Source organism: Ciconia boyciana, chromosome 13, assembly GCF_034638445.1.
Source record: "Ciconia boyciana chromosome 13, ASM3463844v1, whole genome shotgun sequence".
NCBI classification, from domain to species: Eukaryota; Metazoa; Chordata; class Aves; order Ciconiiformes; family Ciconiidae; genus Ciconia; species Ciconia boyciana.
In genome coordinates, this window is record NC_132946.1 from 5,612,682 (window position 1) to 5,625,403 (window position 12,722).

Sequence of the window (12,722 nt, forward strand, 5' to 3'; positions counted from 1 at the left end):
TGCCACCATTTAGGAGAAAAAAGCAGTTGGTATTACCCTTTTTTTACAAATGGCATACACAAAACTCCAGTATTTTTTGAGTTTTCATGGGCCATAACAGTTTCTAATTCTAAACAGCGCTAATTAGATGAGAGTTTCTCAAACCTGTAAGACCAGTGAGACATTTGCTTGAAGTCTGTTAGAAGGCTGGATGGTCCTTTTTCCCCTTCCGACTCCACGTTGCATTAAGTGATGTTTAAACCACATTGCTTTCGGCTTGTCAGATCAGCAGTGGGTGAGGTGTGCTGCTGCAGAGCTGGGATGGGAAGACTTTGGTTCATATGACGGCACGGAGAGAGCGAAGGCCCAGGAGATGGTCTGAACAGACTGGCAACGTTTAGGAACTCCTGTATTAATGCTGGACCACACTACCCAGGGCAAGAATGAAATTACTTGATCTATTCCTTTTAAAAGACAACAGCAAATATTTTTATGCATTTCAGTTGTAATAGGAACAATGCAATCTTTGTAATGAAGCGAATGAATTTGGGATTGCTGCTGCTTACTGTTATCTTTTCTGTTTTATTACAGTATCCTAATGTTATCCAGAGTATTTATGTACTTACTAGTTTCCAACACGTCCCCAAGAGGGTATGCTCATATTTTTTACCTTTAAGACTAAAAATAGTTTGGTTCTGTTCTGTTTAGAGAGAAACGAAAAGCCTTTCCCATCGGGTCAGTATAATCCTTGGGAAAGTTGCGTCTGAGTGGCTCTGCGGGGAGCACAACACAAGATCTGTTACGTTCTGCACGCAGTGAGAGGCTGTTTAAATACTTAGGTGTTTAATTCATGGCTCTGATTTACGTAGTCATCAAAACAAGCTGACACTTCCAAGTCCATTGAAGTTAATGAAGCAATGTAATTGGCTTCGGGTCAGGGTCTGGAAGAGGCCAAACCTTTGCCTGCAGAGAGAATGGTGGAAGCTAAACCGGAGTGCTTCAGGTCTTTATGAAACAGGTAAAGATCGGGCACGCTTGAAAATCACACGAGGGTCCCATCTGCATCTTTAGGCACCTTGGCACTTCTAGAAATTTCCCCCTGGCTTTTGGAAAAGTCAGGACAGGCTGGGGAAGCAAACAGGGAGCCGGTGCTCTGGGAACAAGGGTGTCGCACGCAGTGCATCAGCTCCAGTGAACACGTTGGGTGTCTGAGGCCTCGGTGGCACCGAGGGAAGTAAGGTGGCAAGCAGTTGGGTCCACTACGGGGTTATTTTGGAGGGAAAGGTGCTGGTATGAGAGAAGGGGACATCGTTCGATGCCGGCTGTGGGACGTCCACCCTCTGCAAGGCGCAACCATGCGCCAAGGCGCCATGTTACAGCACGAGTCGCGGTGGCGGCGAAGCACGGCGGCCGAAGGGCGGGCGACCCCCGTGCGCTGTGGCAACGGCCGGCAACGCGGCCCGGCCCGGCCCGGCAGCCGCCCTCCCGCTCCCGGGGCCACCTGACCCGGCGGGCCGGGGGAGCCCGCAGGGGCCGCGGCGGCCGGGGCGGGGCGGGCCGCGGCGGCGCCAATGGGAGCGGGCGGGCGGCGCCGGGCGCGGAGGCGGCGGAGCCTCTCGGCGAACAAAGAGGGAGCGAGCGGCGCGGCGGGAGGGAGGAGGTGCGGGGTGTCGGCCATGCGGGGCCGCCAGCCGGGGCGCCGGTGAAGAGAGAGAGAGGGAGGGAGGCGAACGAGCAAGCGAGCAGCGCAGGCGGCGGCGCTCCATGGCCGGCGGGTCGGGGTGAGGTGAGGCGAGGCGGCGCGGCGCGGCGGGCATGGCGGGCGTCAGCTACTCGCCGCCCTGGTGGGTGAGCCTGCTGCACCGCCTGCCGCACCTCAGCCTGCGCTGGGAGCTCACCGCCGCCGACTTCCGACCGCACGACGCCGAGTACCAGCAGGTGGGTCCCCGCACGGGGCCTCTGTGTGTGGGGGGGCCGTATCCCGCGTGGGGGCCCTTCGCAGCCCGGTGTTTGTACGCTCGCGGGCTGTGCGGGGCAGGGGACGCGGAGGGGGCTCGGCCCGCCTGGGGGGTGTGGAGGAGGAGGGGGAGCCCGGCCCCGGCTGGGGCTCCTCGGGTGGGTGTCTCTGGGTGCCATGTCTCCCCCGTTCCGTGTGGTGCGTGTCCGCCCCACGAGGGGCAGGTGGGGGGCTGCCTCCCTGCTGGGTCGGGGCAGGCCGGGATGCGGTGGTCTCGCCGGCCTGGGCCGGGGGCAGGAGGCCATCACCCGCCGGCGGGGTGAGCAGAAGCCCCGAGCTGCTTCCAGCTTGCTGGAAGCCCAAGTTCTTCTTGGGAGAAGGTGAAATGATCGCCTGGAAGAGGAGGCAGGAGGCAGCCCTGGCCAAGTGCCCTCGCCAGGTCCCCGGTGCCGCAAGCTGCGCTGTCCAGGCGAGGGCACCGGCCCAGGCTGATGCCCCTGGCCGGGTCATGACCGCTCATCGCTGGTGATAACTGCACTGCCCTGCGCAGGCAGCGCCGACCGCTCGCCATCGATCCTGCCAGCCCTGTACCGCCGTGACCTGCAGAGAGGCCAGCAGTGCCTTTCCAAAACCGACTAACTGCCTGCTGGAAAACAGATGACTTAATGCACGGGAGCGGCGTTAGCATCAAGTGCACGGGAAGATGCTCGCAGAATACTTGTGTGCCGCTTTTTTTTTAATGCTGCTTAGCCTGTATCCCGTGCTTGGTTGGCTAGGCATGTAATTAAAATGATTGTGGAGTGAATCTGTGTGCTCTAACATCTGCGTTCTCTGCTGTCATCTTGGAACAGAGCTGCAGTGACTCTGCTGCCTCGTTTTGCCACGGTCTCTGGTTTTGGAAACACCATTTTGCTTTTCTGAACGTACTTGCAGCGTCCTATATACGCAGCCTCCTATCATGCACACGGGCAGAAAGGCTAGGGCATCTAAACGGTTCTCATTTTTTTCCTAGAGGTAAAAGGTCTTAGAAATACTTTAGAAAGCAGTATGTTTTGGCTTTTTGTTTTAAACAGGTGAACAGATCTGTGGGCTGAAGCTGGAGCAAAATGTTAGAGATGTATTTAAAGAGCAAGGGGTAGATACAAAGAAACGTCTTTAAACCAGTAAACAAACCAGGCTTTTGACCTAACTTTTGTATTTGGGGCTTCAATTTGTCAATTTGTTTTAGTTCCCTTGGCTTAGCAGAGTTCAAGATGGCCACACACAGATGTGATGCTGCGCAGCAGCTTAACTGTATTTCCATGACCTCAGAGGGTAGCTGCCTTTAAAACAAGGGATACGAGATGCTGAAGATCAGAAGTTAAGAGTTCATGGAAAGATGTTCTTGGGAGTGTGTTATCATGAAACAAGCACTCGTTGACCTTTGAAGAGACAGCAGATGTACTGTTTTTCACTAAAATTGCTTGAAAGCATTCCTCACGCCAATCTGGGGTTGTGTTCATTTGTCAGATAATTTTTCTACAGTAATCTTATTCCTACTTAAAGCCTTCTGCTATTCTCCTCCTGTGTAGCTGCCTCCCCTCCCTTGATGATATTAAGGGTTTCTTGCACAGCAGTAGATGGCCTTTTAAGTCTTAACATCAGCTCGCAAGAAAACATCTTATCAAATCCAAGCCCAAATGTCTGGATTACTGAAGCGTCTGTTGTCAAGAGAATGATTTGAGTAGCAGCAGCTTTGCTGGTGTTGGCGTTGGTGAGGGATAGCAAGCAGGCTCCAGTAACGCAGCCCGTGTTATTGGTGTCGCCGGTTATATAATGAAGCTGCTGTGGCTCTGCAAGTTGACTCTGGAGTTCGTAGCCACGTAGATTAATTCTAATGCAGTGACACAGGGAAACTTAATCCAGGAGTGGGAACTGTAATGCTAAATGCTCTCTCATGCTTTAAATTGTTCTGAAGTCCTTTTGGTTTGAATTCTAGCTTTTTCTATTAGCTTTGTTATGAATTTGCATCTCTTGCTCTGTTTGCAGCCTATGCTGGTGTGGTCTCCCCTTTTCTTTAGGAACCTTTCGTATTTAGCAGGTGAGATCATATGCATCCTGAAAATAAGAAAGTCCATTTTTTAATTTAAATTCTGCCTATTTTTATTTTCTTTGTAGGTCTCATTGGCACAAATTGTGTGTATTTTTGTTTTCTAATCCATTAGTGGTTGATAGCCCAATTCTTAAGTATAAACTGTTAAACTGCATGCTGCATTTGAGTTCTCCAGTGGCTGAAGAGAGGTCAGTGGGGGATGCTAGCTGGGAGTTTATGGGGATGGGAAAGGGCAGAGTGTCCCTAGCTGTAGTAAGGAAGGATTACCTTTACTAATCTGAAAATACCTTTACGTTTCCATGATTTCAAGTCATCTGGTAGCTAGACTGTTGTCATAAATAGGCATGCAGCAGGGCTCAGTGTCCATTCTCATTCTGATTTGTTATGAGGAAGGAAGCAACATGTCCTTTCTGATTCTTCACTGGTTCTCTAGAAAAGATTTCCCAACCCGTGTCCAAGGGAAAAACATTGCTTTTCTTACAAAACTGTTTTCTGTAGTAACCTTTTAGTAAAGACCTACCTTTTTTTTTCTATTCATGTTTTGATGATAGGCTTTGAACTTGTGCATCAACTGAACATTCGACTTCAACCAAAAGTGAAATTCAGTGGCTTGGGTTTGGATGTTGTCATGTCACTTGTTGCAGTGCCACGTGTTCCTGCAGGTGAGGAGGCTGCTGATTTAACAGGCTTTCCACCTCTACCTAGCAAGGATTACTGTAATGCACAAGCCACTATTCCACTGAAGCAGCAGATAAGCTATTGTCCCCTGAAATCTCTGAAGCGCGTGTAGCTCGTAGATAAGCACATACTGCTGGGTCTTTGAAGTCTAGGTCTTTGTTTTGTCTTCTGGGACCCTGGATGATGGGGAATATCTAGAAGGACATAGATCTAATGGCTAGTTATGCTTTTCTGTCCCGTGTAGTCCCTTTTGTCAGGGCGGGAGGGACACCCACTGTGCAGCGGCCTGTCTCAAGGCGGCTGCGTCCATTGTGTACCAACCTACAGGGGCTTCCTCCTTTTGTCTGAGAGCATGAGAAATACTTATGGCAATGTTGTTGCCAAGGGCTGAGATCAATGCAGCTGCAGGTTTTGGCTGCATACCTTCTTCACCTGAGTCAGTCTCTAAAATGCTCTCTCTTGGTGTTACTTACTTCTTATCTTCTCCCACAGTGTATCTTGTTGCATTAGGTTAGAACAGTGTGTGCAAGTGTGGAGGAGCAGAACAGATCCTTCCCCTCTGGACTAGATTGTTTAAAAATGTATGTGTATATGTATGTGCTTCAGATGCTTCGCTTCCATCGTGACAAGCTGTGGACAGCAGTACAACTAGTTTCCTTTTTCTGGGGGAAGAGAGGTGAGCCTCAATGTAGAATGAGCTAGGGTTGTGATCCTTCTTCTCCAGGGGTTTGGCATGCTGGTGAGTCCTGTCAGAGCTGCCTTCATGTGCTGCTTGCAGGACTTGCTCTGTAGAGTCATCCCCATAGAGGATCTTATCAGACCAGTTCTTTTCCTAATCTTCCCATGAATCATTGGGGTTGAAGATATCTTGATATGAACAGTTTTGTTCTGGCTCTATTCTCATCTGAGTCATACTGCAGTGCTCTGCAAAGCCTTTTCATTGTGTAGTGAGTCACAAACTCCGGAGTGAAGGGAATGTAAAAATGGAGCAAAGCTCGTGTTCCTTCTGACAGTATCATGCTAATACCAGTTCTGGTCTCTGTGCCTTTTGCTGCTGAACAAATGATGATGATCTTACCAGTACTGTCCACTTACTTTCCAATTCAGTTAATCGGACCAGTAAGATGGTCCTGAGACTGCTGCTGTCACTAGTTTAATCTATTTAGTAATGTAAGTACTTCTACTTGTGACTTAGTTGCATGGCATTGAATTCACTTTATTTCTCAGGGTAGAGTTGGTTAAGAACCTTGAGGTAGTGTGGAGGTTACATGCTGGAAAGAAGGAGAAAAGCTGAATAGCTTTTTAATACAGCACAACAGCAGGTAATGGGATATCTACTTGAGACAGGGTGTCTTCGGTACCGACAGAAAAGGAGCCTACAGCACTTTATTGTAGCTCTTAAGTCTCACCATGTGCTGAGAAGTATACTATAAACAGCAAAGAAAAGAGGCTGTAAAAGCTAAGCTACAGAGCACCTTGACTTGAATTTCTGCTTTTTCTTAATTGCTGGAAAATGGCAATGTTGACGCGACTCTGTGTAAACGCATGTGTCATGCATGAATCAGGCTAGAATAAAGCAAAATTCTCTAGCATCTTTGAAACGTCTTTCCTTGTACCACTCTCGTGCTTTTTCTGCGAGTCAGAACTGCAAATGCATGGATAGTAGGTGTAATACCAACTGTATATGCTTTGGAAAAAGACTGGATTCACACCAATTAAGATGCAGAACCACGCTAAAGGAAGCATTGATAAGAACAGGGGTATGCTTGAGTCCTTGGTTTTGAGATGGTCTCTTTAGTGTTGTCACCCAGGAGTTTCCTATCATACATCTGTCAGTGCTTTTGTGTTGTAACATTCTTTTTCTACTACTGTATGTGTGTTGAGGGGGGATCCAGCAGTGAAAGGTGCTGTGTAAGCCCAGCGATGCTTCCCTGTTTTTTGGCTTGCAGACTCTAATCCAAGGCATGTGTGTTTGAACCTGTAGGCAAAGTTTCAGCAAGAAATTAATTCTGTCAGGTACTTTCTGGCTCTGTGAGGCTGTTTCCCTACACATAACAGCTCATGTCATCTTTGGAAGTATTTCTTGGCTGGAAAAACATGATGGAGCCTAAACTGCCAAAAAACTTGGATTAGAGAGATTGTTTTAGAACTTCCTCTACTGTACTGGCGTCTTATTTCAATTCTGAAACCAAGAGTCTTTCTGTAAATTGGAAACATGTGTATTAGTCAAGTTGGATGACGTGTTTTTGTCTAGTTGGCTCAAAGTCAGAGGGTAATGTGCCTTTCTTAAAGGGGTTAGACTGAAGGTTTCTTTCAAGAATAGATGGACCACTTCCAAGGTCTGATCAGCCATCCTGCTGTAGCACTAGTTTGCTCGTATTTCCAGAAAGGTTAGGTGACCCCAGTTAGTAGAATCCAATGTTTTCCAATTAAATTGAAGTTGCTTTTAGGTTTTTAAGAACTAATGGTAAATCCCCTCTTCCCTTTACTCATCAGTCTTGGTTGCATGAGTAACCATGCAGTAATAATACTTATCAGCAAATTGGTGCTGTAGTCTGACTCCTCTGTTCTGTGTTTGATCTGGAAGAGCCTGTACTAGGAAACTGCAGCATAATGGATAACCAAAAATGTAGAATCAAGACAATTTTTGATGACTGATTTTTACCAAAGGTAGACATACAATGGTTTCTGTTGACCATACATCCAGTCATACAGCGGCATATGGTATACAGACAGGAAAAAAGTCAACCTTTGCCAGCTTTCTGTCTGCAGCCTTACTTTTTTGCTGACCCATGCTGTGCTGTTACATTTTCAGATGGTCTCCTGAGAACTGACAGTTTCTGGAAACCCTGACTGTAGATTACCTTACTCTAGTCAAAAAAAGTAACTGTTCTGCATGTATGGCTTTAGCAGACCAAAGTACACACAGAGGGGTAAAAGGTGACTTGGAGAAATGTGAAACACGTTATGGGGGGGAGGAGGGAAGGAGATGCAAGTGAGTGTGCAAAGATGTAAACCATGCTTGCTTCATCTGGGTAGAATCTTAGAAGTATTAATCCTGTACAGAGAAGATGCTTTTGCCAGGCCTGGTGAGCTTCCCAGTCTTAGGAGACCTCTGTGCAGCATGTGGTGCTCTGAAGGTATCATGCTGGTCTTAGCTGGAAGAGTAGAACCAGAATTAAAAGCATTAGTCTGGTCAGGTGGTGGACAGCCACTGGCACCTTGGCACTTCTGCACCAAGACAATGTTTGTCCTCTTGAAAATCCTCTATTTTTTTTCTACAGGAGCGTAACAGCTTATGTCTCTTGGACTGAATTTAAGTACTTATGAAGTAAATCTTGGGTAATGCATTTACCTCCTCTTAGCGCTGCCTATATATTGCACTTACCTGTACGCAGACAAGTGTTTATCGGTTTGGAGGACCTGACATTCAAGAATCTCATATTTTGCATTTGCTTTGGAAAAAGGGAGTCTAAACAGTAACTGAAAATGCAGATGAGGGTGTCTAACCTTCAGTTTGCCACCAAAATGATACAGCTACTTAAGAAGCTTATCTTGGTGTCCACTAGCATTTTGGAGAAAGGACTAATCAAAATTGGTTCAGTCTTATCTCTTCCCTTTTTTTCTTTTTTTTCTTCCCCTCAATTCTTAATGCCTTTTTGAGCAAAGGAAAATCCACACTCTTCAGGTTAACAAAAAGCCTTTGTTTAAATGTTGATCCAATAAAACAAGCGGTGCTTCAAGCAGATGTTGGCGTGGATTTTTAGTGCTCCTTATTTTTCATTATTAGGGAAAGTGAGAAATTCTCACCCAGAAGAACATATCCCATTAGGCATGACTCTGGAGATTAAGGGTGGGAAGTCAGGTGCATTCCTCTGACTTAATCACAAGGCTTTGAATGTGGATTAAGGAGCTGTGCCACAAGTCTTCTTGATCTCTTACTTGTATTTTGGGATTAGATTTAGTTTTGAACCTGTAAACAAAAATCTGTCTATTGAGAACGACATAGACAAAAGTTATGGGCCTTTGTCACATCAGGTTTCTTGACATACGTGTCTTCAGAACAGACAGTTTGAGGGACAAGCACCTTCCAATCTCTTGGCATCTCTTTTTCTTTATTTCTTTTTTTTTTTTCTTCTAGGACAAGGCTAATTTTACACTTCTTCTCCCCCACCCCTTCCCCGCACCAGCACACTTACTGATGGAAAGGGTGAAGTCCAGAATCATGCTATTTGTGTTGATGTGGTATGGTAAGGCTGTGTTGTGGCAGAGCTTGCCTGGTCGGTTCTGTGTAACCCCTTTCTGGGGACACTTCTGTACCTGTAAGGATCAGTACGCTGAAGACTAAGCAGTGATGGTTAACGCTTCTCCTGAAGTCATTCTTTTACGTTCTTTGATGTCAAGTGAATGTGCTTGGGTGGCTGCAACCAAGCACTGAGTGAGATGGTGCTCACTCTTAATTTTCTTGAGACGGAAGGGGAGTCAGCATCTTGTTTGTAACTAACCTCTTGATGACTGTCAATTCTAGTCTTGTTTCTGTTTTATCTTTTAGTAGTAAACTTTCCCCCAGTTGTGTTGAGATTTCCCATTCCGCTTGAGTGGGTAGGAGAACTTGGCTTGTTTTCAACTGAAAGTAATTCCCATAGCTGGGGGAAGGGATACAATGTCTGGGAATTTATTTGCTCTAAGATTCAGACGAGACTTGAGTAACTTTGGGATATATCAGGATTACCTTCTGTACTGAACTTTAATTCTCACTTTTAAGACATGGATAAGACTCAAAATATTCAGGGACATATTGATATATGCTGGAGAGTTGTCTCTAATAAGAATAAAAACAAAACCCAGTAACCCTGCTCCTCTCTCAGCATGGCTGTCTGGGTATGTCATCCTACCAGTTGTTTTGTTTTAGCTGCTGCTGATGTTTAACAAGACAGGTGAGCTAAAATCAAGGAGGATCAAGTTCATGCAAGATTTTTAGTCCTGGGGATGCACTCAGCTCACAGTCTAAAAAAAGAAAAAAGCCATCACTGTTAGAAATCCTTCCCTTTCCTCCACTTCAAGGAGTGGCTGAGACTGGTTGTATTGCAGTGGTGAAAAACTAGGAATTGTCTACATTTATCCCCCAAGCAGAAATAACTTTTGCTGCATGGTGAAAGGGTCCGCAGGTATCTAGCGTGGCACTGTGGGGCAGTGCCATGCTGATGCTATTTCTTTTATAATTTTTTTTCATATTAGATGAACTAGGAAAGAGCAAAGCATGGTGCACTTTCATGCTGCAAAGGCTTTAATTTCAAACTCTTTTTTTTAGATTTCTGCATAATGAGCCACTTGTAGTTTTTGAGTCTGATCTTATAATTGTGAGCTTTAGGGTTTGGTAAGCCACAAATGTGCATGTGCTTGCAAAGTAGTAATTTGTGTGCTTAAGGCTGCAAGGCTATTCTCTTGCAAAAAAAAAAAAGTAGGTTAATGTGCAATACACGGGCACAGCAGTTGGTCTAACTCAGTCACGATACTTGTACCAATTCCCTTCTCTAAGCACTTGGATATGAGGGTAACATTTATAATAATGTGTGCTTTCACATGGTTATCAGGTTGCTTGCTTCAGCAGATGTAATGTGTGCCAGACTTCTTTTAAGTTATTATTTTGACAAATGAGCATTTTTTGGTCAATAGTAAGAGCAGCATTGAAACCAGTCAGGGGAAAGAGCTGACACTCCCCTTCACCCTCACTTAAACTGGAGCTACACCCTCAGATTGTGATTTCCTTGGTCAGTGCTAAATGCTTTTTCTGGCTGATACATCTTAGAATGGTGCCACACGTGCATATGCATGAAAGTCCTTTGTAGTGTGAAATTAAGGATGAAAGATATTGCTAATCAGTCCTAACAATGCCAGACTTATTCCTGGACAAGGGGAAATGGGAATGTGGGGAATGGATGTTTCACAAATGTATAACACATTCAGACGCGTTGTTATGCCAGTGTTGGTGTCTGTGCATGCACACCCTTTTCAGTCTGTAAAATGCTGCTGCTCATGCAGAGAATTTAAACAAGCCTTCTATTCAACACTGAAATTCAAAATAACGCCAAAATCCAAATGGAGGCACTTCAGTTGCATAATAGTGACTGTTACAAGGAGGACTCAGTGCAGTAGATGATGTAATGCTCCTTAAGATAAGGCCCAAGCTGGGGAGGGGGGAGAGAAGGAAGAGGCTGTTGGTGAAGGAACCTTTAAGAGTATTGGTAATGGTATCAAAGCTATCCATAGGGTGTTAATTAGCAAACTGGAATAATCCCAAAGTTGATTGGGTTACAACTGTACATGTGGAAAAAATGACCCGTTGCTTGGTGCTACCTGTTTTCTCTGATGATTATACTTGCTCAAGTGTTGAATAGTAGATTTCTGAATAATGCGGTGGGCAGGGTATCACCTCACCGCATTTCATGCTCTTTTCTTGGGGTAAGCTTTCTTGCAGTTTAACAGTGTGCTCAAGATCCTGTAGCTGATCAACTGGTAATTTTGATACTTGCTACAGTAGCTGAGATTTCTTCAGTCTATCAAAGGGATGCTTTCTGTTGCATTGCTGAAATTGCCATGCTTTGCATCTGGGCTGTGCCTGTAGCCTTGCTATTCAAGCGCTAGTTGTAACGGATGATGTTACTGTTCTGAAGCCTCTGGCAGTTTGTTACTTTCCTTCCTCCCTAAACTTATGTCTAGCATATACTTATTTTCCTCAGCTTAGGAGTAGTCCTTCTTTATGTTGCTTCCTCGCTGCAAGTGCCTCTGTAGTCTCTTCTCAGACTGGCACGGTCAGAGGGGTAGCATACGATGGCCGCCTTGCATACAACCCTCCTGCCCCCTTTCTCCCTTGTTTTACAGTATTCACTCCAGGAAATGCTGAGAAAGTCGAGAGTAATGGAATTCATGAAATTCAAGCTGTGCTTCAATGAAAACGTGTTTTCAATTTCTGCCTCCTTGGGAGCCTGAGACTGAACTGTAATTGTTGGCGCTGGGTGGGGGCTGGGGCTATGGATGAATGAAAGCGGTGGAGTCAGCGCTCTGCGGAGCCTCTCGCCCGGCATCTCGCCGCTTCTCGGCATTCAAAGGCTGGTGTGTGCTTTGTGGCAGCTTCAGGAAGCATTTTTGTATTCAGCTGTCCAAAAGGCCCAGGCGTTTTCCTGCTGGGTTTGATCTGGCTGTCGGGGTCTGAATGACAGTGACATGTTGGAGAGGAATGTGATGGGGGAAGCATCAGCTGGGGGTGGTTTATCCCCCCTCTCTGCTCTTGATCCTGCTCACGCTGTCCTTTGAGTGTCCTGCTGCTGGTTAAGGGTGAGAATTATAATGGTGACTCAAAAGCCTTTGGTAAAACTCATTAATTCATTCCTCCTTTAATTAGACACCCAGCCATGGGCTTGTAACTATCAGAGCCTAGGAAAGTTTGCAGCTGTAATAAGCTGTGCTGCATTAATTGCAGAAATCATGGATTTTTGGCAAATGCAGATGTGGTGAGCTCTTACTTGGTTTGGTTTTTGGTGAGGAACATGGAAGGACGTAGAAATGAAGGAAGTAGCTGAGAGTGCATAGTGGCTGACCTCTGGCTGAATCTTGCCTCATGGTGTTGAACTAAGAAGAAAGGGTGGAGTTGTCCTGCTGGTAAATATTTTTTTTCCTTGGGAGGTGTAATAATGTAACTTTCAAGGAGAGAAAAGAGGAAGGAGAATCTAAGTAGAAGTTATGCAAACATCTTTTCTTAAAACTTCAGCACCTGAGGGAATTTCACTTTTGGAATAAGAGTGTAACAGGAGCAGTTGCAGGCTTTGCAAACAGTGCCTGTTTTGCTGTTTGGAAGTTAGGGAATGGCCGAGTGTTTTACATCAAAAAGTACCAGGTACTTTTTTTTGAGTCTTCTGGGGGAAAAAAAAATCAATAGTAAACTTCCATTATTTTGTAATCTCTTCTCGTTTCTGAGATACGAAGGAAGGTAATTTTCAGAACTAATTTGTGTGGATG

The 12,722-nt window shown here is 45.8% G+C and overlaps 1 protein-coding gene across 6 annotated transcripts in view; it reads left to right on the top strand.

The window, feature by feature from the left end:
• Window positions 1–1,620: 1,620 nt before the first annotated feature.
• The window catches only part of TTYH3 (tweety family member 3), a 78,615-nt gene continuing 67,513 nt past the window's right edge, over window positions 1,621–12,722 (top strand). For 3 of the 6 annotated variants that reach the window (XR_012045038.1, XR_012045039.1, XM_072878571.1), the window contains exon 1: window positions 1,623–1,917. Coding sequence is in view for 4 of the 6 variants with exons in the window: in XM_072878571.1 (XP_072734672.1) it covers window positions 1,795–1,917 (123 nt within the window). In the remaining 2 variants the exon portion in view is untranslated. Of the gene's footprint in view, window positions 1,918–12,722 lie in introns of all 6 variants that reach the window. The other 3 variants (XM_072878574.1, XM_072878573.1, XM_072878570.1) reach the window with 2 other exon arrangements.